The sequence below is a fragment of the Talpa occidentalis genome, unplaced genomic scaffold (genome assembly GCF_014898055.3).
Source record: "Talpa occidentalis isolate TD23 unplaced genomic scaffold, MPIMG_talOcc4v2.1 talOcc4.18, whole genome shotgun sequence".
NCBI lineage: Eukaryota > Metazoa > Chordata > Mammalia > Eulipotyphla > Talpidae > Talpa > Talpa occidentalis.
In genome coordinates, this window is record NW_023601851.1 from 11072376 (window position 1) to 11090240 (window position 17865).

General features: G+C 43.2%; 1 protein-coding gene across 1 annotated transcript; it reads left to right on the top strand.

The window, feature by feature from the left end:
- The first annotated feature begins 12183 nt into the window (after positions 1-12183).
- On the top strand, positions 12184-13097 carry LOC119250866 (olfactory receptor 2T27-like). The gene is given in 2 exon segments (XM_037518451.1): positions 12184-12601; positions 12604-13097. Coding segments are annotated over 2 exon segments (912 nt in total).
- The last annotated feature ends 4768 nt before the right edge of the window (positions 13098-17865 follow it).

Consider the following 17865-nt stretch of genomic DNA (forward strand, 5'->3'; position numbering starts at 1 on the left):
TATGTTTTAATATTATTAATTACAACTTCTTTTATAAAATAGTCTCATTTTTAGTTCAGCACTTATCTAAATATATGTTTTCAAAATATCTTCTTAGAGGAACAGTTTATTTCCTCAGGTGAGAGCTCTGGAAGGAATTGGAATTCCTCTGGAAAGTATTTATACCTCTAGATAACTAAACTGCTATAAAAGGTATAGTTGATTGTTGCAGTGCCGTTCTTCTGAGATTTTCATCTCATCTTCCATATATTCTCTGCACTTTGATAAACTAAGCAGGCAACCTACGTGCATACATGGAAGTATTTGATTGGGCAGCACATGCCCCGCTATAGCCATCAATAGCTTCAGTGGAATTTGACTGTAATTGCTGAGAGTTTCCATTTCTAGAAAACTTGGATAGAAAATTTGTATATACACATATATTTTTTTCAGCAAGAATGATGTCATTCTCCATATGTGGTATTGTCTTAGGTGGTCTCTTTTTTAAAACTTATTTATATATTTCTACATTGTTGTTCATTTTTGTACAATGTTTGGTTTTTCCTCTCAGGTGTTGTCCCCGTAAAATTACTACCATCTCAACACCTGTGCACTGTCCCCATAGACTCTTGTGCTCTTCCTTCTGTTTTGATCCCTTTCCCTTCCCCTCCCCTGATGAATGTCTCCAATTTATAGTGTCATTGCTAGTTTGGGCATTTTCCCCACGTCCCTTATTTGATTTTCCTATGTTCCTCAGTAAGTGAAACCATCTGACATTTTTCTTTTTCCTTCTGACTTATTTTACTGAGCTTACGTAATCTCTTCAGGCTCCATCCACGTTCCTGTGAATGGCATGAGTTTGTCTTTTTTGATTGCTGAATAGTATCCCATTGTGTATATAGACCACGTCTTCTTGATCCAGTCATCTGTTTTGGGGCATTTAGTTTGTTTTCATATTTTAGCTATTGTAAATAGTGCTGCGATGAACATAGGAGTGCAAGTATCCCTTCAAATTAAAATTTTGTGTCCTTTGGGTAGATTCCTAATTGTGGAATTGCTGGGTCATATGATTGATCCAATTTTAGCAATTTGAAAGCCACATGGCTTTCCATAGTGGTTGGACCAGTTAGCATTCCCATTAGGTGATCTCTTGTTAATCATTAGTGAGGACAAAAAGGCAAGTTATTTACTGAAACTAAAAGTTTAATGGAAGTAAAGCAACTTTAGATATTAGAAGGTAATGCATGATTTTATTTAAAAAATTACATAGAAACTATGAATGTAATACTTTTGTTACAAATTAGGAGCACGAGCATGGCATGGCTGAGCAACCAGACCTCAGGCTGTGATTTTGTCCTCTTGGAACTGTTCCACAGCACCCCGGTGCCCTGGGTCCTCTTCACACTCACGGCGCTGGATCTCCTGGTGGCCCTGTTAGGTAACTCCACAATAATCATCCTCATCTGGGCTCACCCTCTTCTCCACACCCCATGTACTTTCTGCTCAGCCAGCTGTCCCTCATGGATCTCCTCTATATATCCACATTTCTCCCAAAGGTGGTGGTGGACTTTCTGTCTGGGGACCATCACATCTCCTTCATTGGGTGTAGCTTCCAGGTGTTCCTCTTCTCCACTCTTTGGGGGTCGCGTGCCTGCTGCTGACGGTCATGGCTTATGACCGCTACGTGGCCATCTGCCAGCCTCTGTGCTACCCCATCCTCATGCGCCCCCATGTCTGTGTGCTCCTGGTGCTTGTGACCTGGCTGGGTGCATTCTTCAATGCCTTGATCCATGTGGTCTATACTCTGACACTCCCTTACTGCACCTCCAGGGAAATCCATCATTTCTTCTGTGAGATGCCAGTGCTCCTGAAAGTGGCCTGTGCTGACACTTCCCAGTACGACAAAGGTCTTTTTGTCAGTGCTGTGATTTTTTTCATCCTTCCCATCTCAGGCATTCTGTGCTCCTATGGAAGGATACTGCCCACTGTACTCGGCATGTGATCCACTCAGGGACTCAAGAAAACCTTTTGGGGGCCTCCCCGGTGGCACAGCGTTTGAGCGCTGGGTTGTGAAGCTGCCCGCAGCCTCTGCAGCACCAGTTCGATCCCTGGCTGCTCCCCGGCCACTGGAGGAGGGTCCCACATGGCACACAGACCTCTCCTGCCGCCCGCTGCTCCCCTCAGCAGTGTACTTCAGTCCTTCTGCCTGCTCTGCTCCCCGCTCTGGCTCTGGTGAATTCTCTCACCCTCCCACGCTTCTGACTGTACCCAGTTCTTGTATAAAATAATAAATAAATAAATAAATAATAAAAAAAAAACTTTTGTACTTGCTCCTCTCACATGACTGTGGTATTGCTGTTCTATGGCCCTGCCATCATCAAGTATATTCTGCCAAAGTCCTACCACTCCCCGGGGCAGGAGGAGTTTGCTCTCTGTGTTCTACACCATCATCTCACCCATGCTCAAACCCCTCATCTACAGCCTGTGGAACAGGGATGTCACTTGAGCTTTTAGGAAATTTTTCAGAATATGAGAAATGTGCAGTGTGTGACTATCAATTGTAAATGTTTAACAGTGAAACACTTTTCTTTGGAATGGAATATACAATGTTTATGTATATGCATTCATCATGTGCATTTATTTACATACTCCATATATATGAGAAATACAACATTGATCAAACATTTAACTTGTACCACATGCAATACATAAAAATGGTCAAATATACCATATGCTCAATGGTCATAACAATGATGATATTAATTATTAATATAATACATTAGTATTTTTATTGTTTTACTTTTAGCACCTTTGATTATTCTTTTGGAAAACACTGCCTTCCAATAGTGCTAGAATTTTTTTTAAGATTTATTTATTCATGCATACAAGAACTGGGGTACAGGCCAGATGTGCGGGAGGGTGAGAGGATTCACCAGAGAGAGTGGGGAGCAGAACAGGCAGATCTACTGAAATACACTGCTGAGGGGAGCAGCGGGCGAGGCAGGAGAGGTCTGCCGCACCATGTGGGCATCTCTGTGACTTGCCAGGATCGAACCCACACTGCAGAGGCTGCGGACAGCCTCACAGTGCTGTGCTCAACAACCTGCACCACCAGGGAGGCCCTAGAACTTTTTTTATTAAGATTTTTGTAATATTTTCGGGCCTGTCTGGTGGTGCAGGCGGTTGAGCATAGCACTGTGAAGCTGTCTGCAGCCTCTGCAGTGTGAGTTCGATCCCAGTCGGCCAGTGAGAATCCCACGTAGCACATCAGACCTCCCCTGTCTTGCCTGCTGCTCCCCTCAGCAGTGTATTTCACCAGTCTGCCGTTCTGTTCCCCACTCTGTCTATGGTGAATCCTCTCACCCTCCCGCACATCTAGCCTATACCCCTGTTCTAGTACAAATAAATAAATCTTTAAAAAAAAGAAATTTGTAATATACTCAAAGTACAAGTGTAAATGAATAAATATGAATATTTATATACGTAGTTTTAAAGAAAATGTCCTAAGACAATCCTTGCTCTAAAACTCGGCATAGTTTTATTGAATAAATATTGATTGATTCATTGTATGTTTCAATTTGCATTCATTAAATAGCATGGCCTTTTGTAGGTGAGCAATAATGGATACATTAATTGGGATTCAGGGGTATAACCTAATGATTCAATATTTTTATGAATAGTGAATTGCTCATTCCTAAAAGTCTAGTTACCTACTACCACCACACAGTGTCATTTTAGGGTTTACCTTTTTGTCCCTCTTCACCCCAAGTCCCAACACCTCTGGTAACCACCATTTGTTCTCAGTATCTGGGAGTTGTGTTTCTTTCAGTTTCCTCATGTAAGTGAAATGATAGTACATTTGTATTTTCTGTCTTATCTCACTTTTGATTTCATCTCTTTAGGATCAAAGTAATTCTCAAATGTGGGAGGTGATGCCTTATTAAATTTTGCATTTCTCTAATGTTGAGTAATATTGTGCATCTGCATGTACCTGCTGGCAATATGTATGTCTGTGAAAATGCCTTCTGTTTATCCATTTTTAATTTGGCTCGCTTATGTTTTGTTAAGGTTTGTGAGTTCTTTATATATATTTTGACACTAATCCCTCAGAGAGATAAATTTACAAGTATTTTCTCTCATTCAGTAACTTTCTGTCATTGTATTCTTTGTTGTACAGGAGATTTTACATTCATTGTAGTCCCATTTATTTATATTTTCTATCATTGTCCGTCTTTGGGGTCATTTACAGGAATTCAACATCTAGAAGTATGTTAAGTAACTTACCAATTTTGTTACCTTCTAGAAGTCTTATGGTTTCATGTGCTACCTTCAAACTTTACTCCAACATGAACTATTTTGTGTGTATGATTAAGATACTGGTGTAGTTTCATTTTTTTTTGCATGTCATGTTCACTTTCCCAACACCATCAATTGAAAACACCATCCTTTCCACACTGCATAATCTTGCTTCCTTTTCATAAAACAATTGATCTTATCTGGAAAGAGTGTTCTGGATTCTGTTCTATTAAATAGATTTATGTGTCTGTTTCTTTGCTAATATACTGTTTTGACAAGTATAGCTGTGATTTATACTTTGATTTAATTGTTTGTATCATGGCGTTTGATGCCTCCAGATTTGTTCTTTTTTACTCATGATTGCTGCAGCTTTTGGGGTGCCTTTTGCTCCATTCAAATTTTAGCATTTTTTGGTATTATTTCTGTGAATAATGGCATTGGGATTTCAATGGTGATTGCACTGAATTGGCATATTGCTTTGGTAATGTGGGTATTTACCAATGCTGAATCTCCCAGTCCATGAGTATGAAGATTTTTCCATTTATTTGTATTCTCAATTCTCATTGCCTTACAGATTTCAGTGAACAGATGTTTCACTTCCTTGATTAAATTTATTTCTCAGTATTGTCTTCTTTTTGAAAGTACTGCTATTGTGATATTTTTCCCAATTTATTTTTCTAATAGTTATATTGAAGCACTACTGATTTTTGTATATTGATTTTGCAACTTTATTGTATTTGATTATTAGTTTTGACAGTGTTTGGTGGATTCTTTAGGATTTCCTAAATATAAAATCATGTTATCCAGAATAGTGACATTATTATTTCTTACTTTCCAATTTGGATGCCTTTATGTCTTTTTCTTGACTAACTGATCTCACAAATACTTTCAATACTATGTTGAATAAAGGTGAGGAGCGTGGGTGGTGTTGTCTTAATCCTGATCATAATGGAAAAATTTCAGCTTTTCAACATTGAGTTGACAGCTGACTGTGTGTCTGTCATATGTGGCCTTTATTAGGTGAGTGTATTTTCCCTCCACACCTAGTTTGTTGAGTTTTTTTTTTTTTCATAAGTGTACACTAAATGTCATGAAGTGACTTTTCTGCATTTATTGAGATTCACATAAGATTTTAATCCTTCAAAACTATGTAAAGTAGCAGGATATAAAGTCAATATACAAAAAATCAGTAGCCTTCCTATACACAATCAATCTGAAGAAGAAAAAATCATGAAAACTATACCTTTTGTAATTGAAACAAACAAAATCAAATACTTGGGAATAAACCTAACAAAAGAGGTGAAATACCTATACAAAGAAAATTATAAAACACTGTTAAAAGAAATTGAAGAAGACACAAAAAATGGAAAGACATTCCCTGCTCATGGATTGGAAAAATCAGCATTATTAAAATGGCCATCCTCCCAAAAGCAATATACATTTCAATGCTATTCCAATAAAAATCTCAATGGCATTCTTCAAAGAAATAGAAAAATATACTGATTAAATTCATAGGGAACCACAAAAAAAAATAACATGAACAGCCAGAGACCTACTGATGAAAACAAAGGAGAAAGGAGGTATCACTCTTCCAAACGTCAAGCTATACTACAAAGCCATAATAATTAAAACAGTTTGATATTGGAACAAAAACAGACACACAGACCAATGGAACCAAATAGAGAGCCCAGAAATAAAGCCACACTTACATGAACAACTAATCTTTGACAAAGGAGCAAAGAATATGCAGTGGAACATGGACAGTTTGTTCAATAAATGGTGCTGGGAAAACTGGACCTCCACATGCAAAAAAAAAAAAAAAATGAATCTACACCATTACCTCTTACCATGCACAAAAATCTACTCAAAATGGATAAAAGAACTGAACATAAGACCTGAAACCATAAAATAGATACAAGAAAATATAGGTGAAACACTATAAGACATACATCTCAGAAACATCTTTAAAGACTCATCACCCAAAGGAGTGAGAGTGAAGGCAAAGATATATACCTGGGAATACATCAAATCGAAAAGCCAAAGAGACATTAACCAAAATGGAGAGACACCCACTGATTGGAAAAAAAAAAATATTTGCACTGCATTCAACTGATAAGGGATTGATCACAAAGATATACAAAGAACTCACATGACTCAACATAAACAAAATAAACAATCCAGTCAAAAAATGGGCAGAAGAATTTAAAAGACAATTTCTCTGGAGAGGAAATGCAAATGGCCAACAGACATATGAAAAATGTTCAACATCTCTTATAATCAGGGAAATGCAAAATAAAACCACACTGAAACACCACCTTACACCAGTAAGAATGGCACATATCAAAAAAAAAAAAATCAACAACAAATGTTGGCGAGGATGTGGTGAAAAAGGAACTCTCCTACATTGCTGGTGGGAGTGAAAACTGGTCCAACCACTATGGAAAGCTGTCTGGAGGTCCCTCAGTCTACTAAAAATGGAGCTACCATACGACCCAGCAATTCTGCTCCCAGGGGTCTACCCAATGGACACAAAAATATTGATTCAAAAGAGAACCTGTACACCAATGTTTATTGCCGCACTATTACAGTAAGTAAAACCTGGAAACAACCAAAATACCCAAGAATAGATGACTGGATCAAGAAGATATGGTACATATATACAATGGAATATTACTCAGCAGTCAAAAAAGATAAACTCATGCCATTTGCAGCAGCGTGGATGGAGCTAGAAGGAATTATGCTCAGTGAAATAATCCAGAAGGAAAAGGAAAAAAAATATCAGATGGTTTCACTTATAACAAGAATATAGGGGGACCAAATAAGACATCAGTGTAAAAACATAATAACAGTACAAAACACAACAAAGAAAAAACAGACAATTATAAATCAGAAACATCCTGCAGGGAAGGAGGAGGGAGAGGGATGAGAGGGAGGGAGGGAGGGAGGAGCACATGGGACTGTGGTTATGGTGCACAGGTGCCTTGGGGAAGGAAATTCTATGGGTGCTCAATTTCAGGGGGTGAGGGGAAGCAAATATTGTTTAAAAATAATAAAAAAATAAAAAAAATGATTTTAATCCTTCATTGAGAGATGGTGAGCCATCCTTGAATTCCTATAATAGATGAAAAAATTTGCATATAAGCCTTTTATATCATTGTGAGTTGCATTTACTAATATTTTGAGGATTTTTGAATCTATGTTCATCAGGATCAGGATTATTGACCTGCAGTTTTTTGTGTGTTTTTTTTTTTTTTTTTTTTTTTGGTCATGGTCTCATTTGTTTTATTTCAGGGTAATACTTACATAGTGATATCACTATGGACGTGTTCCCTTATTAAAGCTCTTGAAGCATTTCAGGAGGATATGTATTAAATCTTTGGTATAATTTACCAATGAAGCAGTTGGCTTTTATTTGGGGGAAGGTTTTTGGTTACAACTTCAAAATCCTTACTAAGATGGGTCTATTTAGATATTCTGTCTCTTCACTATTCAGTCATGAGATATTTTATGATTCTAAGAATAAATCTGTTTCATCTAGATTGTCCATCTTGTTGTCATCTATGTGTTCTTATAATCTCTTATAGATCTTTGTGTTTCTCAAGTATTCTTTTTAACTTCCAATTTTTGATTCTATTTATTGAAGCCCTCTCTTTTTCTTGAGTCTAGCCAAAGGTTTGTCAGTTTTGATTTCAAAGATGTTGTTCTTAATTTCATTTAACTTTTTCTATTATTATTTCACTCTGTTCCATTTATTGCTACTTTGATATTTATTTCCAATATTTTATTCACTTTGCATGTTGCTTGTGCTTTTTCTAGTTCCTTTATGTTTTTGAGACTTTTTGTTGGTTTTTGATATAGGCCTGTATTGCTCTAATTTTCTCTTAGAGACAACTTTGCTGCAGTCTATATATATTTTGGTATGTTTTATTTCCATTATGTTTTTATCTGCACATCTGTGTGTATACTTTTGCCTTTGATTTTTTTCATAGACTCAATAGTTGTTCACACATGTTCTTTGATCTTTAAGTTTTGTGATTTTTCAGTTTTCTGCTTGTACTCAATTTCATGTTTCATGCAGTTGTAGTTGAAAATGATGCTTGATATGATTGCAATTGTAATTATTTAATATTTTTCTTTTTATGTTCTAGGTTTCTTTTTAAGTCTGTGTGATTTAATGTACCATTTAAAGCCAGTATTTCCCTATTTTTTGTGTGGATGATCTACCCATGATGAAATTGGGTTACTAACATTGCCCAAATTATTGTATTGTTATTTTGTTTGGAGGTTTGTTAATATTTGCCTTATGTATTTTGGTTGTGTTTTGCAGGGTGAAAATATATTAAAACATTATATATTCTTGTTGGTTCAGCCCTATATATCAACAAATACTGTTTTCCTTTGTCTTTTTATGCCCTTAGTTTCAGAATCTATGTTTTTGGTATGAGTATAGCTCTACCAACGTTTTGATCATTTGCAATAGCATGGAATATCATTTCCCACTCCTTCCCTTTCAGTCTCTGTTTCTGTCTTTGCCTCCCTACACCTGAAATGTGTCTCTTGTAGGCAGCAAATAGATGTTTTGTCTCTTATCATTCAGCCACTCCATATCTTTTGAAAGTATAATCTACCATTTACATTTAAAGTGATTGTTGAAGGTATATACCTTTTTCCGTTTGTTTTTTGTTTTCCTACTGACTTTGTAGTTCCTCTCTGATTTTTTTCTTGCTCTATTCCTTTGCATATGGATAATTTCCTTATTTTGCAAGCAAGTAGCTTGAAAAGTAAACTTGAATGTTAATATTCACTCAGCCTTTTGAACTCACATCTCTTGACAAGCATTTTCTCTGATTAGAGAAGCACACACTTGTGAGATGGCTGCAGGCTGTCCTTGGGGTCATGGAGGACAGGGAGATAATTGGTGCACCTTTACCATGGGGGACCTTCCCTCTGAGGACTTTCCATGGAACGGTAAATAGCCTAAAGACTAATGAAGCAATAAGGTGATGCTATTTAACCCCTTCTCTTAGGCAATCTGTGTTTCTGATACTGTGAGACATTAGACATTTATCAACAACACTTTATAAGCAGGATTGATATTTCCCTAGTAGTAAGTAGAATATTTTCTCAGGAAATATGTTTAAGAGGTGATCGCTTAACTACTTAACATAGGAAGCTGTAACCTAGCTTTTATAATGAAAAACCTAAGCAACACCATTTGTTTAATGCTAGCTACACATCTACATAGTATTGCTGATATATTCTATTGGTTGTGAACAAGACCTATAGCCGGGGGCTGCTGGCAGTTACATTATTTTACATAATCTAATATTATATGAGAAGGCAAATTCTGATGCCCAGATCAATTATTTTGTTTCATTATTTTTGCTAAAAGCTGTAACTTCCTAATTCCAGGGTTGAGGGCAGCAGTCAGTTCTGTACAAAAGGTACGTTAGGAGTTGAACTATTCCAGAGGTGCTGTCTCACATGTGCAAAGCCTTCCTTGAGGCTCTTTTTGAAAAGAAAATGAGCATGAATCTCTGGTGAAATCGTTGTAATGATATCTGATATCTGTGCTTTTGTTTACTTCCCCCAGGATATACTCAAACATCCTGCTAGTTGATTCATGTTCCTGAGTAAAATACTGTTAGCTTTTTTAGGTTGCAATTGGCGAAAGTGGCTCCAAGTTGTTACACACTGGTCTTTAGGATACTGCTTGACTCTATGTATAGTTTTTAATTCTTATTTTCTGTCTTTGAGCATCACAAGATAAATAAATGTCAAAATACTAACATCTTTTTATTCAATTATGCTGTACAACTTTGGATTGAGGGTATTCATATGCATTAATTAGTAAACGTACAGGAACTGTCTGTCAGGTGGTTTTTGAAAGTTATTTAGAAGGAGGAATGTTACATTCCTGGGGGTACTTATTTCAATAAATGAGAAAAACTTAACGAATGACCATGACTCATTCTTTAGCTCTCGATGGAAGCTAAGAAACAAGTGCTATGTCCTCTTAGTGATAAGGACTAATGTAAAATTCTTATTTTGTACACGTGCATGTTAGGATTGTAGGGAGTTTATGCATCGATTCCCCCGTGAGCTCAACCCTTCATTCTGTTGTAGAGTAACCCCGATACAAAACGGGGTGCCTGACTGTGGGTCCTCACCCGCGCGCTTAAAAGGACTTATCAATGCTCTACTGCAGGCACACGTGAAAGGTTAATAAAAGGTTTATTTACAAGGGAAAGGGAAATGAGGAAATGTATAGCTCTGGGAGAAAAGTGGGAGACAAAGTTTTAAATGAGTCCTACCCGATCCGCCGATCAGGAATCCCAAAATGGCGCTCTGAGAGCTGGCCGCCAGCCAGGAGCGGTGAAGCCAGGAGGCGAGCGATCACGAGCCAGAGAGAGAGCAAGGCCCACGTGTTTGGTTTTTATATCCAACCTGGCTGCCCAACTCCACCCTCAGGTCCCAGCCACCCTCCCCTTGGTGGTGATGGGATTTGTCTTTCCCAATGTCCTGATGGCTTTAGTCTGGAGTGGGGGTGGAGTCCACAAAGCCTGTATGAGATTATCTCAGGACATCCTTTCCCCCTAACAATTCCAGATCCTGTGGCCTCCATTTTATGTCTCTCCAGGTGCTGAGTACTGAGGTAAGGACCACAGATTATCCTGTCACTGTCTTAGAATGTTGTGAATTCACTGTTGTGGCATGTTAGAAGGTGCTTCCAACGTTCTTGAACAGAATTTTCTACACCTGCATTAGCTACTTTTACTATTTTCTTCATTAAACCACTAACATGTTCTAATATATTTAAGGTATGTTTTATAAATTAAGTCTCATTACTACTGACAATTAAAGTTTCATTATGCATCCCCTCAAAGAGAAAGTGTAACTTGAGAGGTAATGAAAACATACCAGCATCTCACACTCATTCTCAAAATAATGCCATGAATGTGTTCTCTCTACTGTCCTGTCACTTCAGAAGTTACTTTAAGTGCTCTTTGGACCAGTACCAAGAAGGATAGAAAAGGAAAAAAAAAAAGAAAAGAAAGAAAATCCTTGGGGATTTTCTAGCCCTGAGGCTGCTGCTGCACCCCCTCCTGAGGGCAGTGACTCCCCTTTATTCCCCAGAAGAAGTGCATGTCCAGAATGCAGTCTGCTCTGCCAGCCAGGGTTCTATGCCTCGTCCTGTCCGGAGTCAGCATGTGGCCATGTGCAACAGGAGCTGCACAGCGACTAGATGCCACCGTTCTCCTGCCATGAGTGGGCTTATTTCACTGGGTCTATTAAAAGAGAAACATGCAGCTTTAAGGAATAGCACTTAGTTAATTGCATTTTTTTATAATAGCTTCTTGAAAACCTATTTTGTTCTTTTTGCCAATGTGAGATTTCAAGAAGTAATTCTAGAAAAGGTTACTGATTATAGGTATGACAGGTTTTTTTTTTTGACTCTGAATTATTTTCTCCAGATTTTCCACACTTCTTCTATAAAATTTATTGATAAAGTTGTTAGAAAATACTGATGCAGATAAAATTGTACTGCTAACTTATGAATACATGTCTAGTTTTACAGACTATTATATAAAGTGGAAGTTGAGTATTACTACCTGAGAATTTCAATTTCTAGAATTCCAATTTATAATAAAAATTTTTAAACTATATATTTAACATGAACAATAATATGGCTTTACACTAATGGGACAAGTTTTCTTGGCGGTCTTTTATACTCCTTAGTAAAGTCTTGGGGATGAAAAATATATTTATTTACTAAAATTAAAAGATGCGAGGTACCAAGGTACATGGGCTTGAGTTGTTAAAAAGTGATTATGACTTTATTTTGTAAAATTTTTATAGATATGAACATTATGATTTTGAAACTCTCCAAAGTTACAAATTTGGAACATGAGCATGAGCAACCAGACCTCAGGCAGTGATTTTGTCCTCCTGGATGTGTTCCACAGCACCCCGGTGCCCTGGGTCCTCTTCACACTCACCCTGCTTGATTTCCTGGTGGCCCTGTGGGGCAACACAATAATAATCATCCTTATCTGGGCCGACCATCTTCTCCACACCCCCATGTACTTTCTGCTCAGCCAGCTGTCCATCATGGATCTCCTCTATATCTCCACGTTTGTCCCTAAAATGGCCCTGATCTTTCTGTCTGGGGACCACCGTATCTCCTTTGTTGGGTGTAGCTTCCAGATGTTCCTCTTCTATCTCCTTGCTGGCTCAGAGTTCCTGCTGCTGGCGGTCATGGCTTATGACCGCTACGTGGCCATCTGCCACCCTCTACACTACCCCATCCTCATGTGCCCCAAGGTCTAATCCTTGTGGCCTGGTTGGGTGCTCTGATCAATTCCTTGTTCCATGTGGTCTATACTCTGGCACTCCCTTACTGCGCCTCCAGGGAAATCCATCATTTCTTCTGTGAGATCCCAGCTCTTCTGAAAGTGGCCTGTGCTGACACTTCCCGATATGAAAAGATTGTTTTTGTGTGTGCTGTGATTTTTTTCATCCCTCCCATCTCAGCTATTCTGTGCTCCTATGGAAAGATACTCATCACTGTTCTGGGCATGGGATCAGGCCAGGCTCTCAGGAAAACCTTGGCTACTTGCTCCTCTCACATGATTGTGGTGTTGCTCTTCTATGGGTCTGCCATCTTCACGTACCTTCTGCCAAAGTCCTACCACTCCCCCGAGCAGGAAGAAGTAGCCTCTGTGATCTACACCATCATTTCACCCATGCTCAACCCCCTCATCTACAGCCTGCGGAACAAGGACATCACTAGAGTGTTTAGGAAAGTTTTCAGAGTGTGAGGAATGTGAAGTGTTTGCTCACCCAATGCAAATCTGCAATGGACAAAATTTACTCTAAAATGGAATACAGCATATATTAATAAGGACACATTTGTCTACATTTAACTATAGAAACCATATTTTGAGACATAGAGAACACAGTGAAACATATACTCTTCCACCTAATCGTAAGTATCATGTGGTCATTCTTTGTACATTCAATCATGTATGTTCTGATAGTCATTGATGACATAACTAAGGAACTTGGTTATTCAGGTAGCAGATGAAATAGAGTTTTTATCCCAACATAATTATATTTGTCCCTTTTTTGGTAAATGCAAAGCTATTTAAAGGAGGATCTTGACACCTTAAATCATTTCTACCAATGTAATTGTAATTGTTTCTTTGCTCTCAAGGAAAGGTCAGGGGGTTTTACTGTTCCAGACATTCAGATTATATCATCTAAGTAGACATTTCAATTCTGATTTCTATTTCCAGTCAGTCTTCTAATTGTTTGTGAGACTTAGTAATGGAGCATATTAATTTTATACTTACATTCACTTTCAAGACCAGATATTATTTTGGTTCAGAAATCTTTGCTTCAAGTATAAGATGGATTTTAAAAACAAATCAGTCCTCTGGTTCTCTGACTGCTTTGAGCTGGGCATTTAAACATTGTGTTTGTCATTTTCTTCTTGCAATTTAATTAGTGTAGTCAGAAAACACAATTTACTCCACAAATAATGGACTCCTTATTTATTCATAACTAATTTGTATGAGAAACTTTTTCTTCCAAATGCATGTGCTGGTTTACACAGTTACTAGTGATAATTCAAATAATATTCTTTTTGACAATGTACTTTGGAATACAAGTGTTCTATTTTGCTGTTAAATATTTTATCGTTCTGTTTTCATTTATTTTATATTGTATTTTTTTGCACTTATGTTGGCTTACACAACTGTGTGAGATTGAGATCTGCGGGTTCGAACATCTTCAGATGTGTGTGGCCACACCCAGCAACAGAATGTGCAACATCCTCGTCCCTGGCCCACGGAAGCCCTTTTCCTTTTCTGCCCCTCTCCTCCCCTCCCCGTCTGATAACCTCAGTTTACAGTTAGAGTTTTCGTGCTTGTTTGGTTTAGTTTTCTCTGTTCCTTTGTTTTCTTTCTCCATATGCCACAAGTGATTGAGTGAAATGGTCCGGTTTTCGTCTTTCTCCGTCTGTAAGTAATAAAGCTTAGCAGTCCCCTCCAGCTCCATGTGTGTTGTCACACATGGCAAGACTTCTTAGAGTTTTGTGGTGTTTCACTGTGTATCTCAGCCACTTTTTCTTCATCCACTCGTCTGTTGTTAGACACATGCTTCCAAAACTCGGCTACTGGACACAGGCCGGATGACCATGGATGACCAGGAGAGCACACGTCCGTCTGAGCAGTGCTGTGCTCCTCAGGATTACGGAGGAGCGGAGTTGCTGAACCAAGTGGTGGACTCACTTGTGTTCCCTTGAGCGCCTTCATGCTGCTTTCCACAGGGGCTGGGTCAGTTTATATTCCTGCCACGGGGTGAGAGGGTTCCTTTTTTGTCCACATTCTTGCCAACAACATTTTGTCTCTGGCCCTAGTGATCTGGGCATTCGCCCAGGTGTGAGGTGGGCACTCCCAGTGGTGTCTGCGTGTGCCTGATGGGACACAGGGTGGACGGTTTCGTGTGCACATTGGCATCTGCATGTCAAGAAAAGTATCTACTTAGATCTCATGTCCACTTTTTAATTAGGCTGTTTGCTCTCTTTTTATTGGGTTGTATCAGTCTTTGTAGAGAGCTTGGCTTTCAGATGAGTGATGTGAAGCACCTTCCTCCCACTCTGTGGCCATCCCTTTGTTTCAACGGAAGCTTCTTTTGTTGTGCAGCCTTGCATACAGCGCTGTTTGCATTTTCTAGCTTTTGTTTTCCTTGTGGTTGCAGCGGAGTCCCCAAACATTCCCAAATCAGAGGCATAGTGTGTTTGCCTGTGTTTTCTTTACACATTTTATGGCTTCAGACCTTCCAGCCACGCGTTTTGTCCGTCCAGAGCCAAGTTTGTGTGTGATGTGGGGATGGTCAGTGTCCTGTCCTTCTCCTGCATGTGGCTTGACGGTCCCCAGCCTGATGATGGAAGAAACTTTCCTCCCTACCTGCTCTTGACTCTGACGCTGTGGCCCAGCTGTCCACACTGCGGGAATATCTCTGGGCCCTGAAATCTGCTTCCCCATCCGTGTGTCCTTTTCTACCCCATTGCCAGCCGCTGCTGGGCCATCTTTGGTGTCCCGGGAGCTGGGCAGTGATGCCTCTTCTGTCTGCGGGGTGGCTCTGGCCAGCAGGTCTTTCGCGGATCGGTGTGCCGCGCTCCCAGGTTTGCTCCTGGAAGGTCGCTGCTGGACTCTCGGCAGGGGTCACGACGACTCTGTTTCTCTCAGCAATGCGGTGTGTTGGGGATGTTCCTTCTTCCAGCCCACGAGCAGGGGCTGCCGTCCCGTGTCCGCAGGGCTCCTGCCAGTCCATGAGCTCCTCGTTCTGGTTGCACAGTCGTTTCTCCTCCTGCCCAGCGTGCTCCTGTTTATTTCCTGAGCTGTGACAGTGAACAGACTGTTGTCTCGTGTGTATCGTCCCATCGCCCCATGTCCGGGGGTGTCAGTCCTCGCATCCCGGCTGCAGCGCGGCTGTGCGGAGGGCGCCCCACTGGGCTCAGAGGAGGCCAGGTGCCCCTTCCCTCAGGATCTCTGGGCGGAGCCAGCGCGAGGGCGGAGCCTGCGTGGACCAGGCCTCCACAGCCCTGAGGGGCGCCTGGCCTTCCCTGCTGAGGGACCAGCGCTTTCTTTCCCCAGCCGGCTCCTCACAGCCTCCTCCTTCCCGGGCGCTCCCGGGGCGCGCTGCGTGGGGGCGCACGCGAGGGGCTCGCCTGGCAGGGATGCGGGGGGCACGCAGGCGGGGCTCTGCTGCCTATGGCCTTCCTGAGGCTTCATGTAAGTTGCGGCTGCAGAGGGTTTCTTTGTCCTAGACGGCGCGGGCACCCCGGATGCTCCCGGGGCGCGGCCTGCGCTGCCACTCGCCCCCCGCACCCGCGGCCCCTGCCCGCCCGCCCGCCCACGTCCTCCTGCCCTGTCAGGCGCGTCCCCCCCACCCCCCGCGTCCTTGTGTGTGCCGCGCTGTCCGCAGAGCACAGGGGCCACTCCCGCCCGCGCGGCCTCTCCTGGCGGCGTGTCCCCGTGGCGTGGGTGCCGCCCCGGCTGCGCGTCCTGCAGCTGCTCCTGTGGCGCGGGCCCCTGGCCTCCGTGTCTCCCGCATGTGCCTGGGGACTAGGCTCCCGAGCTCCTGCCCCCGTGTCCGCTCCCCCTCACACCTGACCCCCTCCTCCTCCCCCCCCCCGCTCCTCCTCCCTCCCCCTCCCCCTGCCTCCTCCTCCCTCCCCTTCCCCCTGCCCCCTCCTCCCTCCCCTTCCCCCCCTCCACCATGCGGAGGCAGAGGCCAAGTGTCCCCGTGGCTGCCGCTGAGGCTGGAGCATGAGCTCCCCAGCTCTGAGGACACAGCACAGGTGCGGGTGGGGTTGGGGCGGGGCGGCCTCGGCTCAGGGACCAGTGACCCCGGGCCTGAGCCTCTCGCCAGCCCACGTGTCTCCTTGAGGCGCCTCAAAAGCGGGTTCCAAGTCACACCTCGGTGGTCAGAGAACAGCCCCCCTTAGCCCCGTCTGTCCCCCGATCCCGCCCGCTGCGCTGGCTGAGCCCCGGGGCCCCTCTGCAGCAGCTGACCCAGCACCCCGCGGGCCCCGCGGGTGCCCAGGGGGCGGCCGCACCCGGAAAGCTGCTCCTGCAGCCCGTGGTTTTCGCTGACAACAAAGAGCTGAGATCTCCAGTTCTCCGAGAGTACCCACACGCGCTCTTTAAATTAAGTAATTTTTTCTATTAAATATATTTTGAAGCCTGAGGAGCCGAGGCGGCGCGGGGTGAATGGAACAAAAGTGGCTGGGTGGGCCCCGCTTCGGCTGGGTGGGCCCCGGTCCCTGCCCGGGTGCTGTCGCGGGGGCCGCCTGGTCGTGGGGACACGGGCGTTGGGCGCGGCCCTGGCCGCGGGGTCGGGGCTTCTCGGGGAGCGGCCTCTGGCGCGCCTGGCCAGCAGCCCCTGTTGCTCGTGACCCCGAAGCTGGTGGGCGTCTGGGGGTGGACCACACCCGACTCAGGGGTCCTCGCTGAGCGGGGCCGGAGCGTGGCCCCTTAGTCTCGCCCGGCGGCCCCCAGCGCACCCAGCCTGGCAGGCGTGCCCCGACTGCGCGGGAGGAGCGAGGAAAGCCGGGGCTACCCGGGGAGCAGGGAGGCCCAGGGCGGCATCCGCGTCCATTTCAAAGACCGGGCCCTGGGGTGGGGGCACAGGCCCTGGTGGGGCGGGGAGGGGGCAGAGAGGGCACCGAGGATGGTGCCGCCCCCTGCGAGCCCCGCACTGTCTATGGGCAGCAGAGCCGCACACCCTCGCTCAGTCCGCCAGCTCCTGCCGGCCCAGTCCACAGGGCGACGCGTCCGGCACCCCAGCGCCTATGCCGCCGCCTCATGAAATTTGTGGCAATCAACGAATTTCACACCCCAGACCGCACGTGCCTCCCTTCATGCCCGACTCACGCACAGGCCCCCACGAGCTGTCAGGGAGCGCCGGTCCACCCCCACCGGCGGTCAGGGAGCGCCAGTCCAGGCCCCGCAGGGAGTCCGGGAGCACAGATCCAGGCCCGCAGGTGGTCAGGGAGCACAGGTCCAGCCCTCGCCAGTG